Source organism: Scyliorhinus torazame, chromosome 14 (assembly GCF_047496885.1).
Source record: "Scyliorhinus torazame isolate Kashiwa2021f chromosome 14, sScyTor2.1, whole genome shotgun sequence".
Classification (NCBI taxonomy): Eukaryota; Metazoa; Chordata; class Chondrichthyes; order Carcharhiniformes; family Scyliorhinidae; genus Scyliorhinus; species Scyliorhinus torazame.
This window is the reverse complement of record NC_092720.1, coordinates 38,568,310-38,589,732: the sequence shown is the minus strand read 5'-3', so window position 1 is coordinate 38,589,732 and position 21,423 is coordinate 38,568,310. Positions and strand designations below refer to the sequence as shown.

The following is a 21,423-nucleotide window of genomic DNA, read 5'->3' as shown; positions in this document are numbered from 1 at the left end:
TTCACACATTGCCATCATGCTTTTATGAAGTACAAGTGACAATGCTGCAGTAGCATATGCAGATTGTAAATCAAGGAACAGTAGCTAATCTGATCTAATTCTGTTAGCTAACTTCTCAGATTTCCGAACTGTTTAGGACCGATGAAACCAGAGATTTCAATTTTGTGTGTTATTGTCAGATAGCTGAGATTCTGTTTTAACTAACTTTTAACTTCCTTTATGGGTACCATGCCTTGCTCTGATAATCATTATTAATTTCAGTATCATGAACATCGCAGCGTTTCCTTCTCCCACCGCTGACATGGCAGAAATTAACCGCATCCAGTATGAAATGGATTACACTGAAGGCATTAGCCAGCGAATGAGAGTTCCTGAGAAGCTACAGGTTGCAGCAGAGGATGTTGAAGACAAGTGGGCAAAAGGAGATTATCAGACCCCCACAGTTGTGATGGAGGTGCCAGAAAGGATTTTTATCGCAGGTACTGTACTATATTCCTGATTAAGGCTACAACTTTAGAAATATTGTGCAGTTTATGCTCCATACAAACATCCTCCTGCTTCATCTAACCCCATCAGCATATGTTTCTATTCCTTTCTCCGTCATTTGCCTATCTAGTTTCCTCTTAAATTTACCTATGCTAATCACCTCAATCACGCTATTTGGTAGCAAGTTCCACATTCCCACCACTCTCTGGGTAAAAAAGCTCTTAGTACTTTCTTATATTAATGGCTGCTGGTTCTGGTCATTGATCATAGAATTTACAGTGTAGAAGGAGGCCATTCGGCCTATCGAGTCTGCTCCAGCCCTTGGAAAGAGCACCCTACCTAATCCCACACCCTCACCCTATTCCCGTGACCCAGTAACCTCACCCAACCCGACCTTTTTGGACACTAAGGGCAATTTATCATGGCCAATCCACCTAGCCTGCACATTTTTTGGACTGTGGGAGGAAACCAGAGCACCCGGAAGAAACCCACACAGACACAGGGGGAAAGTGCAAACTCCGCACAGACAGTGACCCAAGCCGGGAATTGAACCTGGGACCCTGGAGCTGTGAAGCAAGTGTGCTAACCACTGTGCTACTGTGCCCCCATCTGTGCTACCGTGCCCCCCACTGTCAAACCCACAATTGAAACACTTCCTCTACATCTACCCAGTCAAACCTTTCCATAATTTTGGATCTCTATTCGGTCATTTCTGAGCCCTTCCTTTTCTGGAGAAAAGAGCACCAGCCTTTAAAAGTGATCAATTTCAGAGCTTGTTGGAGATCTTCATTGAGTTATCTCACAGAATTCCTCCCCTGCCAATCTCCAAATTGTCTAGCGTGTTCCCATGCAACAGACTGCTGGAGTTTCAGAATTACCCCAGCTACCTGGTAGACCTGAATAGTCAGCTCCTTTGATCGAGCTATTCAAGTTCACTGAGGCTTAACAGTGCAGTGAAGTTACTGTGAAAATGAAATGAAATGAAAATCACTTATTGTCACAAGTAGGCTTCAATGAAGTTACTGTGAAAAGCCCCTAGTCGCCACACTCTGACGCCTGTTCGGGGAGGCTGTTACGGGAATTGAACCGTGCTGCTGGCCTGCCTTGGTCTGCTTTCAAAGCCAGCGATTTAGCCCTGTGCTAAACAGCCCCAGTCGTCACATTCCGGCACCTGTTCGGGTACACAGAGGGAGAATTCAGAATACCCAATTCACCTAACAGCACGCCTTTCGGGACTTGTGGGAGGAAACCATAGGTGCTTAATTAAATCTTATTTTGAAAACCAAACCTGGAAGGAAGGCTTGCATTTATACAGAATCTTTCACAACCTCCGACTCTGAGGCACTTGTCATTAATTACTTTTGAAATGTAGTCAGTGATGGAAAATTTTGTTGTTACTGCTCATACAAACTTATTTTTTTGCCCCACGCTCCTCCTCCCCAGTCTGGAGGGTGGGTGGGTTTGTTCTATGCTGTCCCATCTTCCTCTAACCTGAAAATAGTACTTTGACCACTCCCACTGTGGACAGAGTGCTATTCAGGAAACATTTGTATTGCAATTTATATCCACAAATATCCTTGATCTGGAGTAGTAACAAAAGTATTCAGTGGGTTGCGAGAGGAAGGGAAGTTCAGATACAACCCATGCAAATTATAACCTAATACAATCCCAGCCCTGGGTCACTGTCCGTGTGGAGTTTGCACATTCTCCCCATGTCTGCGTGGATTTCACCCCCACAACCCAAAGATGTGCAGGTTAGGTGGATTGGCCACTCTAAATTGCCCCTTAATTGGGAAAAAATAAATAATTTGGGTACTCTAAATTTATTTATTTTTAATTATAACCTAATACAAAAATTTTTAAAGTGGGTATTTGTCCCAACAGTGTTTTTGTTTTTCATTTATACCCTCATCGAGAACATAATCGGTAACATTAAAAAAAAACTTTATCCAGTTATCTTAATTTAGTCAAAGCATAAAGTTACAGAACCATTAACTTGAAGGTTTCTATCGGTTATGTCCCTCCTTCTGAGGGAAAGGGGTGGAGGCACTGGCTTAGACAAAATATTACACTTATATTTGGAATTCTCTATCTTAGAGGGCTCTGGAAGTGGAGTTGAAGTAGAAAATCAGCCATGATCTTCTTAAATGGTGCAGCCTTATGCCTACATCTCCTATCGAACGGTCTTGCATTCTTTACAGATACGAAAATGGGTGTAAATGTTTAATGTTATTGCTGAAGAAGGAAGCAAAACTACTTGTTCAGTTTTCTGTCCGAAGGTAGGTCCGACCCACAGCGCTGCAATCTCGACCATAGGTAGGACGGTGAGGCAGGCCCCAAATCCATGACAGCTGGAAAGGATCGAACCCCATGCTGTGGCACCAGTCTGATCCACACCAACTGTCTAGCCAGCTGAGCCAACCAGTTGTCAACAAGTCAGAGTTGCTGTGGCAGCATGAATCTTTGCACGCATGTTGTAGTCCAGAGCAATGAATAGTGATGCTGGTGGCTCCAATTTTATTTCCATCACACGGATACCCAATACTCAACCTGTTTGGCCACATTATGAATGCACCTTCCTTGGTCATCAAAGCCTGGAGTGGGACTTGAATCCCAAGTTACTGGCTCAAGGGCAAAGGCGCTGCCTATTGCGCCACAAGACCATTAAGATGTAAACATGAAAAATTATATTATTTTCGAAGCACACAGCTGATTTTTGGAAATAAATAAATTGACAGCTCAAATGTTATCTTTTGAGGTGCTGACAATAGTAATCCTGTTTATTTTCACTTTGATTTTGGTAAGTTAGTACACTAAATATTATTATAAAAGCAAATTACTGTGGATGTTAAATCTGAAATAAAAACAGAAAATACTGGACAATCTCAGCAGATCTGACAGCATCTGTGGAGAGAAAGGAGAGCTAACATTTTGAGTCTGGATGACTCTTCGTCAAAGCGAGAGAAAACTGGAAATGGGGTCAGATTTATACTGTAGTAGCGGAGTGGAGCGATGGGGTTGGATGGGGCCAGTGATAGGTGAAGATAGACAAAGATGTCGAGGGTGCTGATAATGGCACATCAAGAGATGAATGGTAGAACAAAGGAGAGCATTGTGTATAGGGCAACTATGAACAAGTGGTATGTTGCCGTGCATACTTGTGACTGATCTAAAATAATTTACAATTCTGAGCAGAGATTTGTTTTTATGATCTTTTTTAAAATCTTCTGGGTCCAAAAGAAAAATAGTAGAGCTACTGTGCTGCTAAAATCTTCCTCCTCCATTCCAAATCTTACTGATGGTTCTGCATTTTCAGTGAAATGCTGGCCAATTTTTGGTTGGTAGGACTTTTTGTCTACTTACAATTAGTGTTTGATGATTATTGTGTCACTGTTTATATGTTCGTTTTAGTAATTGTGTAACAAACTGTGCTGGTTGTTGTTCTAGGTGACCATAACAATTCCAGACCGAGGGATCTTGATCTTATGATATTAAACTCTATGGAACCTTTGGCATTGAAAACCCCTCCTCGTGTGCTCACTTTAAGTGAGCAACCTTTAGATTTCTTGGATCTTGAGCAACCTGTTGCTCCAACACCACAGAATGAGGAAGTAAGTAGTTAATGATACAAGCAGTCTCCTGTGCAGCAAAATATGCAATATTATTTTTACGTGCATTTCTCTTTGACATGTGTCAGGGTTTCTCTGCAGCAGCTAGGGCTCAGTAATGATTTGCCATTTCCATTTTGATGATGCAGCCCCCAAAATGTATGTGTTTCTTAGTTAGTCAGTGTGTTATAGTCTTTCTGTATTTAATTGAAGCTTCTTATTGGGAAACACTAATGACAGAAGACTCCCCTACAATTTGGTTACATTTGTGCGTGATTCAGCTGGTATCTAAATGAGTACGATGATTCTATGCTTACACCATGTAAAATTTGCTTTGAAAAGAGCAATTGTTACTTTCAGAGTGCCTTATAATTGGCAAGCCTAAAAGTTTTGGGCAGCATACTCTGCTCGTCGTCTGGAGGAATGACTGAAATAAGTGAAAGAGGTAGCTATATTAAGTAGAGAATAGGAATATGGGCAGAATCTTACTGCTGATTGGTCAGCCTAGCGTGATTACTGTAGTTACTGCTGATCGGTCAACTGTGCAGAATGGATGGGTAATGTGTTTCAGAAGTAAGGTTAATCAGTTATCATTGGTGATTTGTCTTCAAGACAGTGTCCTGTTGGTAGATCACCATGGCCTCCCTGATGTGTCTTGTGTGCCAGTGCATGATGGATAACATAAGTCTAGATTTGGACCAGAGAATATAGTGACTATTACTTTGAACATTCCTTACTTGTTTCCTCACTGTTGACAAGTTTGCAGTTGCATGGTATGCTGTAAATTCCTGGTTTATTGTGAGGTATTTTCTTGTCTTTGTGGATATGAAAGAGGGAACAAAGTTTCTTGGGTGACTCTTGTCACACTTCAAATCATTCTCTGGTGCATCCGACCTCTGCAGGCACAAACGCATTCCCATAGGGGAGAAATCATTCACATGCGAGGTGTGACAAATTATTCTCACAGGTTCCCATAGAAGGTATGTGACAAATTATTCTCGACTCATTGGCTTTTTCCATACACCACCATCTTCACATGTCCCTGATCCTGCCTTCCACCCATGTTTTATGATCCCCTTCACCCCAAGTATGACATCTAACTGCTTCTTGAAAACATACAATGATTTGACCTCAACTGCTTTTTGTGGCAGCAAATTCCACAGGTCACCACTCTCTCTGGATGAAGAAATTTCTCCTCATCTGAGTCTTAAGTGATCTACCCAGTATCCTCAGACTGCGACCCCTAGTTTTGGATACCTCACCATCTGGAACATCCTTCTTGCATCTACCCTGTCTAGTCCTGTTAGAATTTTATAGATTTCTGTGATGTCCCTCCTCATTCTTATGAACTCCAGCAAATACAATCCTAACCAAATAGAAGCATCGGTTTCTGAGGTTGAGGCTGAGACTGATTATTTGGTGTGCTTCCATGAAGGTGTCAAGCATGGCTTGGAGATTCTGTTCTGAGAGTGGAGATGGCGATATCATCCGCAGACTGATAAGTTCCACGAGCGGTGTCAGTGTTGTTTGCTTCTGTCTGACAAATGTGCGTCAGCAGGAACCTAGGAGTTTACATTGATTTGGATGATCAGCCTCGATCATAATAAATAATGGAGCAGGTTTGAAGTTTGAAGGGATGAATGGCCTCCTCCTGCTATTTTCTATGTTTCTGTGTCTGCTGACTTGAATTTACATTGTAGCCTGCGGGTGGCTGTCTCTTATCTTAATAGAAGTAGTTGTTATGGAGCGGGTGGCAGGTGGGTGGGTGTTATCTTGTGTAAAGGAGACCTGTTGAGTTAAAATGTAGACTTAATGTGGCAAGGTTCTTGTTATAGATGTTTCTTGTTACTACTGGAGTCGACTCTTCTAATGAGGGTGATGAAAACCCATTGGAGGGTGCAGGGATGATTGGTAGTCCAGGTATCTTGACAGTGTGATTGGGCTTATGGTAGACTTGAGTTATTAGTATGCCACTGCGAGACACGAGAACATTAAGAAATGATTTGGAAAGTTGTTAGTATCTAAATGTTTTATTGAGCGGTCACTTGCCCCTAAAATGATTAGAGCTAAATTCTCACAGGAAAATCTAGGAACTTGAGACAGCTTAGCTAAACATAGCATGACCTATAGGTTCCTTGGCGATGTAGTTATTCCTTGTCATTCTTCAATCATTTGCAGTTGTTTACACCAATACACATTGAAGGTGTGAAGGTGATTTAGAGATTGGCCCTTTGACATGACACAATGGAAAATTGTGTTCCTCTGTCACAGGAACAAAAAGCGAAGAGCAAGTTTATTCAGCCTATCAAGCCCATTTCTATACACACCACAAATAGTGTACCTGATTATGGAGTCTATTCTACCCGCTTCATTTATTTTTTTGAAGTGAACTTTCTATTTAGAAACTTAAAATCTCAAGACACTTTAGTGAGACTCCAGAGCATTGTCCATTTCTCATGTCCTCCACAGATACCACATGAGCTAATGCGTTCTTTGGATTGCTTGATAATTTCAGTCTTCCTTTAATTCGAAAACCTTCTGCCACAATTGCTGTCTAATGCTTTCTTCAATTATTTAAAGTACTGCCACTTTCTAATGCTATAGTAGCACCCGGCGAGGTTTCTGCTTGTAGTTATCTATTTAAACTGATTCTATGCCAGAAGTCTTTCCAGTAATATATAGAGATGGATTATTGCCTGGGTTGGTGCTGAAAATCGGGGATCTAGACTTAGAAACGTAACCAAAAATTTAATGAGGCAATAAAGCACATGTTTCTGTATCAAGCATAATAAAAGGAAGCACATGTTTCTGTAACAAGCATAATAAAAGGATAGGTGTAACAGGAAGAGGAGAAAAAACAAAATGAGGATTGCAGAAGGAGAGAAGTTGCTGATTTGATTATCACACTGGGCTAAATCGCTGGCTTTTAAAGCAGACCAAGGCAGGCCAGCAGCACGGTTCAATTCCCGTACCAGCCTCCCCGAACAGGCGGCGGAATGTGGCGACTAGGGGTTTTTCACAGTAACTTCATTTGAAGCCTACTTGTGACAATAAGCGATTTTCATTCATTTCGTTTTTAAACTACCTGCAAGAAAGAAATGTCTTGACCATTGGTTGAATGCTTCATCTGAAAGAAAGAGGTTGTTTAGTAAGTTAAGTTTATAATTTGGAAATAATTAGACAAATTTGTCTGCTTACTGAATATCTTCTTTTCAGGTTCGTTCACGTAGTCGTGTGCGGAGGGAGCGTTCAATGAGCGAAAATGCTGCTCGACAGAATGGGCAACTTATCAGAACAGAATCCATGTGAGTAGGCCTTGGACAATTTCAGTTCCATTGAAAGTTTCAGTAATCTTTTTCTTCCTTCCTCTATGGTATTCCTTTGTTATTTGGTGCACTCTTTCCCAACCTGGAGCTGGTAAGTTATGTCTTAGACCATCTAATGTTATGGTTGTTGTCTTATTGTTTTCTATGTAATGATCTAGACCTTGAATATTATTCACTTCTGATTTTTTTAACAAATCAATCAACAGCAAATATTTAAATGTTCTTCCTGATGAAGCCCCTTGTCCCGCGGTGCAGCTGGTTTCTTGTTAGATTCTCAATTTTAAGGATCCTGATCAAAGTTCTGTATTTAGCCCCATCTCCTCCACCAAGAAAAGCTGCTTCCCCTTTCCCTTTGATTTAACAAATGAGAAGCTGAACAGTAAGTTGTAATCAAAACAATTATATTATTATAACTATATAATACCATTTGAAAACACAGTTTTGTTTTCTTTGTTGTACTTTAAACAGAGAGCAGTTGAGCCCAATATGATTGAGATGGATTTTTAAATCGGTTTTGGGATTTCTATCATTTTTATCAACCCCACTATTTCCTATGGACTGCAGAGTTCCTTGTCACTACTTTAGTTTTTAAATCAAATGGTTTCAGAAAAAGTGATTTGTAACAATCATTGTATACTGTACAGTCAACTTAAATTGGTATTTGAGGATCTAAGTTAGTTGCTTTGTTGTGACTTGTCCACATGTGGTCATCTGGTTGAAAAACAAGGAATTTTGAATTGCCCTTTGACCACATGAAATTGTGCACTACATTTGGGGATGAAATGTGTCGCATTTACCTACTTAAAAAATATATTTTAAACTATAATTAAATTTAGAAGATGGCTTGCATAGAACACAATGACGAGTAATAAATAAGAGAACCAGAAAGTAATAGCATTGATTCACAGACTTATTAATTTAATTAACAACACAAGACTGAATTCATCACAAGAATTGGACAACTTGCTGGGGAAATCTTAATTGAATTTAAAGAAAAGGCTTAAAACTGCTGCAAGTAGAAAACCAGACAGCGTCCTTACCATCCTGATTATGTGGAGAAAGAAATGCAATTCAGTTCTGATTTTACAGTAGATAATCACATTAAAGAACGAGATCAGAGGCAAAATTATTCATCCAAATTTTTTGATTCAGATATATTGAGCTATTCATTTCACCTTAAGTTCTTATCAAGTGACAGATGAATCCAATTCTTATCAAGTCACAGATAAATCTATGACTATTTTTAAGAATTTGATTTCACAGCATCCCCATTACAATTGTACATTGGGAAAATCTAGTTTATCACTATTTATATTGGTTTACTGAAGTCCATAAGTTCTATTTCAATGGAACAAATTACAAATCACTTCACTTTGTAGAAGTTTGGAACAAAATCTTGCCCCAATTCCTCTATTTAAAAATTCACGTAAGAATGTTGACAAGCCTCTGAGAAAACTGTGTCGGCATTATTATTATTTATGGAACAAAATCTCAGCTGGAATAAGGCAACCTGATGTCCAGAACTTCAATCTTTCATCACCATTCATTCTGCATTTACATTCACTCCAGATAAACTGATTGAATTTAACAAATTTGAGACCAGGAATGGAACAAATCACAGTAACAATTTAATGAGGATTTTATCACATTTTTACAACAAAATCATTTCATTTTTGATAACTTTCACAAAAGTTAATTTTTGTGCAGGAAATCCATATGATTTATTTAAATCAATTTTGTGTTTTTCTCAATATTTCAAAGAAAAGGTGCAACTGAGTAAAATTTGGGGTGCTATGATTAAGGGCTGCTTTCCCTCTCATTGACTCTCTGCAGCAGCATTTTTCATTTAGCACATGACAGGAAGTGACTGAACCATTTAATTTCTGGCCAGGTGATATAAATAAACATTGTTCCTATTGCAAGAGGGTGATGGGCAAAATGGAAGATTTTTGAGATCCTGCGATGCGTCCCACGGAGCTTCCACTTGTCAATCACTGTACCAAATAAGACCTGCTTGGCATTAGAAGGAACTTTTGTTTATACAAAATATATTGTGCAGCTACATTACTGGGTTCTCTGAACAAAGCAAGTCTATTTTATGTGCAAATATGCAAGGTGAGTGAACATGTGTATCATTGCAAGAAGACATAATTTGTTTAGCCCATGCTTTAAAGAAGTGACCTCAGGATTCAATAATTTCAAGGTGTAATAGGCGGCACGGTGACAGTGGTTAGCTCTTTTGCCGACTGCACTGAGGACCCGGGTTCGAACCCGGCCCGAGTCACTGTCTCTGTGGAGTTTGCACATTCTCCCCATGTCTCTGTGGGTTTCACCCCCATAACCCAAAGATATGCAGGTTAGGTGGATTAGCCACGCTAAATTGCCCCTTAATTGAGGGGGAAAAAATAATTGGGTTCTCTTTATTTAAAAAAAATAAATTAATGGTGTAATATTCTATCCTTTTTATCCTAATCAAGGGTGTAAAAGGCTTTCGGGAAGTGTAGTAATATCGCTCCAAATGTCCTGTTCAATTTACTTTTTTCCTTTCCCCTCTCTGTGGGGGCATTGGCAACCCTGCATCCTTCTCAGATTTATTGGGAAATCGAGATGCGCAATTGTGTCTCCCATCTTACTCTATACCTTGTGCGACTTTGTTATGCTTCCATTAAAGATTTGAAATCAAATATTCCCAATACAGCAAAACAATTCTCTTCAATTTTGGCAGCACCCCATATTTTTGCACGTGAAGATCAGGGGTTTCTGCTTCCACACGCAAGAGCCCAAATACACAACCCATTCGGTGGAAAATTGAGAGCTGGTGAGCTGGAAGCAGAAAACCATGGTCATAACCTTGATCTAGTACTTGCTCACTATCCTACTGAGCTCTGAATCATTATAGTATGTGGTTCGCCATATTGCATTAAAATCTGTAATTTTTCTAATATTAAACACCAGACTGAATGTTCAGGGGTGCATCTAAAATCCAGGAGGGTAGTCGTCTTGGGGGGGGAAAAAGTTATTTGCCATGGTATTTTTTTTAAATTCTGTAAAACATTAATGCATTTTACTGTCTGTTGGATGGTCTTTTCTTCATTTCACTGATACCATGTGTTATCCAAGAGTTGGTAACTTACTGAAATATTACCTGTTTGGATTTTTTAAAGGGTGAAATGTTGCCATCTATAGGGCAGTTGAACCCTATGTATTGTTCATTTCATTCAGTGTATATGATGGAAGTAACATAAGCCAAAAAGGATCCCTTAGAGTGCTTCTAGTCCATAGTATTGGCATTGGTGTAATTAGAAGCTGTTCACAGACTGAGGTGTGTCCATTGATTTGCTGTTTATGTTTCTCTTGAGTATTTGCATTAAAAAAAAAAAAAAAAATTCCACACAATAAGTACTCAAATGGAAATGAGGCGAGTGGAAAAAAGATTATTCTAAAATCATTGACAATATCATGAATGGAATATACTCCATGGGGATCCCGGTGACTGGTGTTCCTCTCATTTATCTGCTTTCCATTCCAATGTTGAAGAAAACGGAGATCCATTCTTTGTTAATATTTTGAAAAATTATTTTTTTGAAGTATGAGTGAATCACATAAAGGTACACCATCGGCAGTGCCACCTTTAAAGTGACCAGAGCTTGGAAGTGACCAGGAGACTTGTACTCTACAATATCACTTGTATGAAGCTCGCTGTCCGTTATTTGTACTTCTGTCTGAATCTGATTTCCATGTTTTTCTCTTACTTTGTTGTGTGCATATGGACAGTGTGACACCAACTCCCCAACCTCAGCCTCGTCTTTATCCACCACTCATCTCCTCTGAAGATGGACCAAACGCATACTCTCCTCATGGCATTTTATCAATAATCCACTCCACCACCCGTAGGGCCTACCAGCAAGTCTTGGACATGCTAGATGAAAATCGCAGAAGGTGATTGGCTGTTGGACTATAGTTGTGTTGTGCTGTAATAAGTGGAGGATGCTAATTGCTTATCATAGGTATTCCTCCTCCGTAATGTATACATCTCAAAGAAGTGGCTTATGTATAAGTTCCGTGTTATGATCTTATAAGGTGGGTCCAAAATTCACTTTTAAAGTGGTTGGTAGCTAAATATTCATTTGTTTCTACATCTTCCATATATCACGGGTTCAAATTTGCAGCCTAGCTCTCATTGGAAAGACATAGGACTGGGTTACTTTGGTAGAAACTTGGGACAGGTTACTGCTCCCACATAGACTGTGTAGCAAGTCCTCAAAGCGAAGACAAAAAACTATCCACGGAATAAATAAAAGTATATAGTTTTCCTCATGCCCAGTTAGTTGATCCCGTGACTAACTGACTGCAGATCATGGTTGTTCCAGTTTCAACCTACAGTATAATGCATCAAAAATGGAAAAAGGTGATAAAAGAGATGCCTCATGCTCATCTTATCCTGCATGGTACAATCTACATACAGCATTAAACCCATCTAACCCCACACCTTTACCCACCCTTAGAGGCACGCAGTCTCCTGGAAGAGGCAAGAAAACGGGTGCAGGGGATTGGTGGTGGACAGGGCAAAGGGAGCAAACCTTAGCCCAGTCTAGAAAAGTACACTGGGTAATTCCTCATCGACCTTTGCAGGCAATCACGCAAACCCCAGGATAACATGGTGACTGCTCTAAATTAACTTGCCTACCTCTTAAAACCCCAAACATCTTTCATTCATAGGAACATGTCCAGAGCCCTTTTGAGTATCTTGTTAGTATTGGTTGATCTCCGCACCCCTATGATAAGGTGGGGGAGAAATTAGTCAGGATCACTGCTGCTTTTCGCTCTGCAGTGATCCTTAGATGGGTGTGATGTGAGGTAAAGGCATGATTGTATGTCTTTGAATTCCCCTCTGGCTCTTGTCACCCTGAATTCCCCTCTGGCTCTTGCCATAGTGATCAAATAACCTTCTGCACAAATGATGTCCTGTTGGGTGAGTTATTAAAAGGAGACCCATGCCTTTGCTACACCATCAAGAAGTCAATTCTTCAAGGGTGAAGGGAGAACAATTGGTGATCGCTTAAAAAATGTATGATGGCCTCAGTTAGCCCAAGGTCTATCTATTTGTAGTATGTTGATTGTAGATTTTGTTGTCCCTGGAACAGTCTTTTTCTTCAGTATACTCCACCTTGGCTTTTGATGTGATTCATAGAAGCTGAGTATTCGTGACTTGACAATGACTTACTAAAAATGGGGATTTTAAAGTTTTTTTAAATTCATTAGATGTGTGTAACATTGGAAAAGCCAACATTTATTGCTCATCCCTATTTGTCCTTGAAGTGATGAGTCACAGGATTAAACCATGGCAGCTTGCGAGATGACAATATCCCCACTATTCAGTAAGAGTGTGAGGATTTTGACCAAGCAACTTTGAAGGATCGGCAAAATATTTCAAATATCAGGATGGGGTGTGACTTGGGAGGAAACTTGTAAGTGGTGGTGTTCCCAATGTCTGCTGCTCTAGTCCTTCTGGCTGGTAAATGTGGATTTAGGAAGTGTTGTTGAAGGAGTGTTGGTGAGTTGCTGCAGCCTATCTTTTCTATTTAAGTACCAAGTGTCGGATCTTAGTGATCTTCCATATTTGTCTGCCAACTCTTCACGAAAAATCTAAAGCTGTCCAAGGCAAAATATATGGATAAAATAATCCCTCATCAAGTATTAGGCTTCAAATTTGGTTTACCTTATTTCAGCAGTTGACTTTATTGACTGGAATACAATTTTTTTTCTTGCATGTAGAAATTTGTAAGGCACCACTTGTTGACTTCCTAGTTATATTGGAGGATGATAAAGCACAGAAATCAAGAAGTGTGCACTACTTTTGTTTAAAAAGAGTTATATATCTTGTCCAGAACATTCCTGAATCATCAGCATTATAAGTTGAACTCCTTCTTTAATGAAAGCAGCTAACAGTTGATTTGCTTACTCATGCTTAATGACACAATTAAAACCTGGCTATTTATCAATAGTCACTTTTTATTTCACATTTTTCAGCTAAATTATGTATGGGCTCTCTTCCTACTTATTACAAGACGAGGCTTGCGTATTTTGTGATACACTTACTGCAAGATAAAGTTTAAATTAATTTTGTATGGTCCATAACTCTCAACTCTAAGCATATTTTAAATAACGTTGCGACTAATATTATTGTAAGTACAGCCAGCACCACATTACTGTGCTATTGACACAGTACTAGTTCTGCAAAAAAAGGCTGGGGTGACAAGTCAGTGGAACAATTGATATTTAAGGGGCACTGCAGTAACCAGTACAGGAGGATATTGGATTCCAAAATAAAACAATACAAGACTGGCTGGTTTATAAATAAAACCCGAGGTACAGGCAACACATTTGGACTGGAGATGTATGTTCCAAGAGCTGAATGGCTACTCTTGTTCCTTTGTTTAGAAAAAATATACACTGACTTTGAAATTGAGCAGTTTAATCAATACACAATTAATTGTAATAATGTCCAAATATTAATTTGAATGTCTTTCAAAAAAGCTTACATTCAGTGCACAGAAAGTGAATTTTGGACCTGTCTGTTATGCACGTTGTATGGTGCAATTTTACTTGCCCATATAAATCTGTTATTGCATTTTAATTATACACTGGCCTGCAATTATAGAAGGGAATTCTCCAATAACTTGAACACTGTTGTTTATTGGCAAAGCTGTATTTTCTTTGCTTTTTTTTTTTTGCTTTTATAATTCTAATCATGCAAAGTATTGCAAGTGATATGTCTGTTCCACTTGTATCGTGCCTTGTATTGAAGACGATTGACCAGCATGCAGCTCAAATGGCGTGAGCTTTAGTGAAATTCTTGAATGTGAACACATTAACGTTCTGTGACACATTACAGGTTCTTGCTACAAATATCAGTGATATGTTGAACTGTAAGTTTTGCATTCCACATATGTAAGATTGAGGCATTTTCACCAAACCCCCTCTTTTCTCTCCCACTACTCTATATCAGTGAATCAACCATGAAATACATTTTAAACTTTTCCAAGCAAACTAAAATGCAGATCCTTATTGTTCACAAATCCAATTCTGCCAGCCTCCATTTGCTTTTATGGGACCTGGAGCTATGTTCCATTTTGTAAAGCAAAATAACTAGATGGATAACTGCTTCTGAGAGACTGTCTCAGATTATCGTCAGAATAATATACGGGTAGGAATAAGATTAATAACCTGAGTGGTAGAGTTGGTTCCTCAACTCTTGAGTTTTATATGCATAAAGGTTTCTCATGCAGTCATACTTACCATACGAATGAATTATGTGAAAGGTTATATAGATAAGTGCAAAAGAATTAGCTTCAATTCTAGTTCTTAAAGCTTATGGAATATATACAGTCTTTCTACCTTGTCCCCTATCACCCCTTCCACTCGTTCTTTGAAAATTACTCTGTGTAATGTAAAATCCTGAGTATTACAAGTCAGGAGTGCGATGGAATATTCTCCACTTGCCTGGATAAGTGTAACACTCAAGAAGTTTCGCACTATCCAGGAAAAAACAATCTGCTTAATTGGCATTATATCCACTATCTTAAACATTCATTCCCTCCACCACTGAGACCCCCTATGTTACCTTCAATATCAACTACCTCCACCACCAACGTACAGTGTGCAGCATGCACAGGAGGAAACACACCAAAGTTCCTTTGGCAGCATTTTCTAAACCTGCAACCTCTAGCACTGAGAAGCACAAGGGCAGCTGCAAGGGACCCTGGTTCGATTCCCAGCTTGGATCACTGTCTGCGGAGTCTGCACGTTCTCTCCGTGTCTGCGTGGGTTTCCTTCAGGTGCTCTGATTTCCTCCCCACAGGTCATAGAATTTACAGTGCCGAAGGAGGCCATTCGGCCCTTACAAAGAGCACCCTACTCAAGCCCACGTATCCACCCTATCCCCGTAACCCAGTAACCCCCACATAAACTTTTGGACACTATGCGCAATTTAGCATGGCCAATCCACCTAACCCGCACATCTTTGGACTGTGTGAGGAAACCGAAGCACCCGGAGGAAACCCACGCAGACACGGGGAGAATGTGAAGGCTCCACACAGACAGTGACCCAGCCGGGAATCGAACCTGGGACCCTGGAGCTGTGAAGCAACTGTGCTAACCACTATGCTATCGTGCTGTCCCAAAAGAAGTGCTTGTTAGGTGAATTGGACATTCTGAATTCTCCCTCCGTGTACCCAAGCAGGTGCCGGAGTGTGGCAACTAGGAGATTTTCACAGTAACTTCATTGCAGTGTTAATGTAAGCCTACTTGTGACACTAATAAAGATTATTATTAAGTCACACTCCAAGCCCCACACCATCCTTGACTATATCGCCGTTCCTTCCCTGTACTGGGTCAAAATTCTGGAACTCCCCTCCCGACAGCACTGTAGGTGTACCAACACCATAGGAACTGCCCTGGTTCATGAAGGCGGCTCGCCACCACCACCACCTCAAGGGCAATTAAAGATGGGCAAAAAGAAAATGCTGGCATAGCCAGCGACTCCCACATCCCATTAAATAATTTAAAAATTGATTTACAGTATGTACCTGATAGCCATATGTATTTCTTTGTCAAATGCTGTTGAACAATAAATGTACATGACTGAAACTGAATCCTGATCCTTTGAAGGTGTAACAGGAAATATCATCCAGTTTTAATCAAGAAGGAGTGATGGTGCCCAGAAATTGGTTCTTAAAGGCTGCAGCATGGGTACAGCAGAGTTTGTGTTGGATTAGGATTATTACTGTGTGCAGTAATGCAGTGTAGGGAATCTCTACAATATTTTACTTGCAAAACTAAACAGTCTGATGTTTTGCTACATTAAAGGCCATATATAAATGTAAGTTATGTTTTCAGTAAAATGTAGCGTTGCATCTTCTAGTTATAATAATCTTAAGACCTGTCTGCCTATGTCTGTGTACTTATTCCTGTTCTTTCCTTTACCATTCTATATCCTGAATACTGTCATCTGTCCTATTGTCTCTTTTCCTGGAAACCAGAGCAGTACTTCATGGTGGGTCAAGTTGTGCTCCTTCATCTAACCCTCTGCTTGATGGCTCCAGGTAAATATGGCCATTTGTGATCTCCATTGGAGGCTTTGATATTAGCCCCTCATCCTTTGCTTTTCAACTTTAGGAATTTGTCGGTAAAATAATTTCTAATGGGAAATATAAATTATTAACTCCAGGAGTATTGCAATGGTCATACAAACAGTGAATGGATGAAATACATGCTATCCATATTAATTTGTTTTGTCGTATTTTATGGGAGTCATGCAGAAAGTTCCTTTCTTGCTTGTTATACTCCTGATAATTTGAAAGTGTTCCACTGAAAAAGTGAATTAAATCAAGCAATCTAAATATCACAGCAAGTTAGGAGTACAGTACCTAAAAATGTAGATAATTTAAATAAAGCAATTTTGAATTAAGAGGTTTAGTCTGCAAATGTCTTGTTTATAATGTCAACTCATTATATAATCTGGTCTGACTTTGCAATGCAACACCTTGTGTTGCCCTATTAATGAAAATGAAAATCGCTTATTGTCACAAGTAGGCTTCAAATGAAGTTACTGTGAAAAGCCCCTAGTCGCCACATTCCAGCGCCTGTTCGGGGAGGCCAGTACGGGAATTGAACCGTGCTGCTGGCCTGCCTTGGTCTGGTTATGTATTTTGTTTTATTTTATTTTCATGTGCTTAATGATCTGTTGAGCTGTTCGCAGAAAAATACCTTTCACTGTACCTCGGTACACGTGACAATAAACAAAATCCAAATCCAATGCATGCGTTGAGTAAAGTTGGTCCCTTTGTTTTAAAAAAAAAACGGCCAGCAAAGTCCATAGTTTGTTTGGAACTTACAAGATGCAAATAAGACACAGCGGTTATCGCTCCTGCCTGACAGCGCCAGGGGACCCGGGTTCCGTTCTTAGGTGACTGTGTGGAGTTTGCATTTTTTCCCCGTGTCTGCGTGGGTTTCCTCCAGGTGCTCCAATTTCTTCCCACAGTTCAAAGATGTGCCGGTTAGGTGGATTGGTCATGCTAAGTTGCCCCTTAGAGTCTGAAATGTTAGGTGGGGTTATTGGGTTATGGGGATGAGGTGGGAGTGTAGGCCTAGGTAGAGTAATCTTTTAGAGGGTCAGTGCAGACATGATGGCCGAATGGCCTCCTTCTGCACTGTCGGGTTTCTATGAATTTTGGATGTGACACTTGTATAGTTCATGAGGAGTCTCGAAAATTGTGTTTCTGATGCGATACTACAATCTTTACTTTGTGGGCTGGGGTGAATTCAGAATTGGTGCGATATGCAACATTGACTTCCATTGGAACAATAGATGTAGCCAAACCCGGGCTCCATTTAGTTAGTATCTTTTTCAATTGGTTTCCAGATGAAGCCAACCACAGAGGTGGGTTTATTATATAGATTTGATTTAAGTTGATTCGCAGATATACTGATTTCAAATGGTTTGGATTTTGGATACAGTTGCATATTCAATTGCCAATATAAACAGGGTAATACCTGGATCTATAACTTGGTGCTGTACAGGCTACAGACCAGGTGCTGGAAAATGGAATTAAAATGAGCGGCTAGCTTTTTCCTCTTTTTTTGGCCGGAGCAGATCTCAATGGCCCCTTTCTGTGACACAATTGTTCTATGGTTAAAAGGAAATTACTGCAGATGCTGGAATCTGAAACCAAATAGAAAATGCTGGAAAATCTCAATCGGTCTGGCAGCATCTACAGGGAGAGAAAAGAGCTAATGTTTCGAGTCCAGATGACCCTTTGTCAAAGCTTTGTCAAAGCTGCCAGAATTGTTCTATGGTTTTGTCTTCAATGAACAAGCACTTGAAGCAATGCTGAACCCTTATCACCTATTAAAGGTTTAACTCGCTTTTTGAGGTCTAAGATAAGAAAGAAGTTGATTTTTTTTCAACATTTGGACTGAGGTTGTTTGCAAGTCTTACCCAGTAACAGTTACTTAATTGACCAATTAATGCGGAAAAACTCTGCAGTTGTATAAATAATTTAATTGTTATAATAACCACGTTGCCTCTATACAATTGAATTCCTTCATTAAAAACTTCTCACGTAATTATGTAAAATGTTTGAAATAAACATTTCAGTAATTGGAGATGGAATCATTGAAATGTAAATCATGCTGATAATTCTCGGCTTACACAAAGATGATGTGGCAAGTCAGCTGTTTTAAGTAAGTGAGACCAGATTGGATTTTTTAAAATGTATTTGCAGGATATTGTCAGTATTTATTGCCCATCGGTAATTGCCCCTGAGTAGGTGGTGGGTGAACTGCCTTGTTGAACCACTGGAGTCTGTGTGGTGCAGGTACACTTACAGTGCTAGTTGGGGGGGGGGTCCAGAATTTTTACCCAGCGATATATTTCCAAGTCAGGGTGGTGAGTGACTTGGAGGAGAACCTCCAGGTGGTGGTGTTCCCATGTGTCTGCTGCCCTTGTCCTTCTAGATGGTAGCGGTCGTGGGTTTAGAAGGTGCTGTCTAAAGAGCCTTGATGAGTTCCTGCAGTGCATCTTGCCGATGGTACATACGGCTGCAACTATGGGTTGGTGGTGGAGTGGTGGTGTTGGAATGTTTGTGGAAGGGGTGCAAATCAAGCAGGCTGCTTTGTCCTGGATGGTGTCAATCTTCTTGAGTATTGTTGGTGCTGCACACTTTCCAGGCAAGTGATGAGTATTCCACATTCCTGACTTGTGTCTTGAGTGACCCTGGTGGAACCTAAACTGAGCACCAGTATGCAGGTTATTGTTAACCAGGTGCCGCTTGATAGCACGTTTGATTAGCCCTTCCATCACTTTACTGATGATCAAGAGTAGACTACTCGGGCGGTAATTGGTCAGGTTGGATTTACCCTGCTTTTTGTGTGCAGGACACACCTGGGTAATTTTCCACATTGCCAGGTAGATGCCAGTGTGCAGCTGTACTGGATTAGCTTGGCTAAAGGTGCAACCAGTTTTAGAACACAAGTCTTCAGTACTATTGCAGAAATACTGCAGGGCCTATAGTCTTTGCAGCATCCAATACCTTTCAGCCGTTACTTGATATCACATGGAGTGAATCGAATTGGCTGAAGACTGACCTGTGATGTTGGGGACCTATGAGGAGGCTGAGATGGATCATCCACTCGGCACTTTTGACTGTAGATTGTTGCACATGCTTCAGCCTCGCCTTTTGCATTGATGTGCTGGGCTCCTCCTATCATTGAGAATGGGGATATTTGTGGAGCCTTCTCCTCCAGTGAGTTGTTCAATTGTCCACCTTCACTCACGTTTGGATGTGGCGGGACTGCAGAGCTTAGATCTGATCTGTTTGTTGTGAAATCACTTAGCTCTGTCTATTACTTGCTCCTTATGCTATTTAGCTTGCAAGTAGACCTTGTTTTAGCTACACCAGGTTGACACCTCAGTTTTAGGTATGCCTGGTGCTCCTGGCATGCTCTCCTGCACTTTTTAATGAACCAGAGATGGTGGTAATGGTCGAACAAAACAAAGAACAAAGAAATGTACAGCACAGGAACAGGCCCTTCGGCCCTCCAAGCCCGTGCCGACAATGCTGCCCGACTAAACTACAATCTTCTACACTTCCTGGGTCCGTATCCCTCTATTCCCATCCTATTCATGTATTTGTCAAGATGCCCCTTAAATGTCACTATCGAGCTGAGGATATGAGATTGCAGATTATAGTTGTATACAATTCTTCTGCTGCTGATGGCCCACAGCACCACCTGGATGCCCTGTTTGAATTGCCAAATCTGTTCAAAATCTATCACATTTAGCACGATGATAGTGCCACACAACAATATTGAGGGTATTCTCAATGTAAGGATGGGTCGTCTTCACAAGGACTTTGCAGTGGTCACTCCTACCAATATTGTCATGGACAAATGCATCTGCAGCAGTCAGGTTGCTGAGGATGAGGCCAAGTATGTTTTTTCCTGGTGACTTCCGGTGGCGGCATGTAGAGGGGAAGTTGCATTGGGTGGCTCCCGCTTGAGATGTATTTTTAGGAGGTTTAAAGTCCAGCCCCAGGGGTAATTTTTGGAGGATTGAAGAAAGTGAGATAATAAGTCGCTGATGGGTGCCAAAAGGACTTCAAAAAGCAGTTGTGAAGAAGGGAGGAAGCAAGGGTTCGCCGTCGAGTGAGAGGACCAGCATAAGGGCTGGCAAGATGGTGGAGGCTGGATCCCATGGTGGGCTGCACTGCTTATGATGGAAACGATGACTGAGGTGATGGCTGTGGAGCTGGACAAGCATGGAGGCGTGAGGAAGGAGATGGTAGTCACACTTAAATCATTGGTGGAGGAGGCAATTGCCCTGGTGAGGGAGCTGTGGCAAAGACATCGGCTGAGGTGAGAGAGCAGGGCGAGAAGATGAAGTGGAGGAGGCCATGTCGCAGCACAGCGACCAGTTGACCTCCATGGAGGACAAGCTGCAGAGGGTGGTGGAGGCCAACAAAAGGGCTTCAAGCAAAGCTCGAAGATTTGGAGACCGCTTGATTTTGATGAGTGAGGGCGCATTAACTAACTAAAGTCGGCTAGTGAACGGAGGTGAGGTGGGAAGGGTCTGCAAACATTGGAGCCTGGTGAGCAGGTTTTGATAGGCCGAAGGGGGGAGGGAGGGGAGGGGGGGGAGCATCGATACTGGTGAGGTTGTTTCGAGAGGAAGTACAGGGGGGATTCTAAGGGGGGGGCATGGATAGGGGTGGGTCAGGCTCTTGGGGCAGGGCCCGGTGGTATGATGATGGTGGATAGGGGGGGGTGAGTGATTCACGGTTAGCACAGTCGGGGGTTGGGAGGTCCAGTCAAGAGGTCATGGGTGCTTGCGCATCTTAAAACCTTGAAGGCCGAAGTAGCAATGCTGCAGGAGACTCATCTGAGGGTGAAGGACCAGGTGAGACTTAAAAAGGGCTGGGTTAGCCAGGTGTTTCATTCTGGAT

At 41.0% G+C, this 21,423-nt stretch overlaps 2 protein-coding genes across 6 annotated transcripts in view; one reads left to right on the top strand and one right to left on the bottom strand.

Moving 5' to 3' along the window:
- LOC140389659 (transmembrane 4 L6 family member 20-like) overlaps window positions 1-21,423 on the bottom strand; it is a 165,455-nt gene that overhangs the window by 70,751 nt on the left and 73,281 nt on the right. The window lies entirely within an intron of this gene.
- mffa (mitochondrial fission factor a) overlaps window positions 1-21,423 on the top strand; it is a 32,931-nt gene that overhangs the window by 4,389 nt on the left and 7,119 nt on the right. Inside the window, exons 2-6 of one of the 5 annotated variants that reach the window (XM_072473991.1) lie at window positions 279-479; window positions 3,934-4,097; window positions 7,311-7,399; window positions 11,195-11,359; window positions 16,462-16,524. In XM_072473991.1, coding sequence (XP_072330092.1) covers window positions 302-479; window positions 3,934-4,097; window positions 7,311-7,399; window positions 11,195-11,359; window positions 16,462-16,524 — 659 coding nt within the window. In that variant the 5' untranslated portion in view covers window positions 279-301. Of the gene's footprint in view, window positions 1-261; window positions 480-3,933; window positions 4,098-7,310; window positions 7,400-11,194; window positions 11,360-16,461; window positions 16,525-21,423 lie in introns of all 5 variants that reach the window. The other 4 variants (XM_072473990.1, XM_072473993.1, XM_072473992.1 and 1 more) reach the window with 4 other exon arrangements.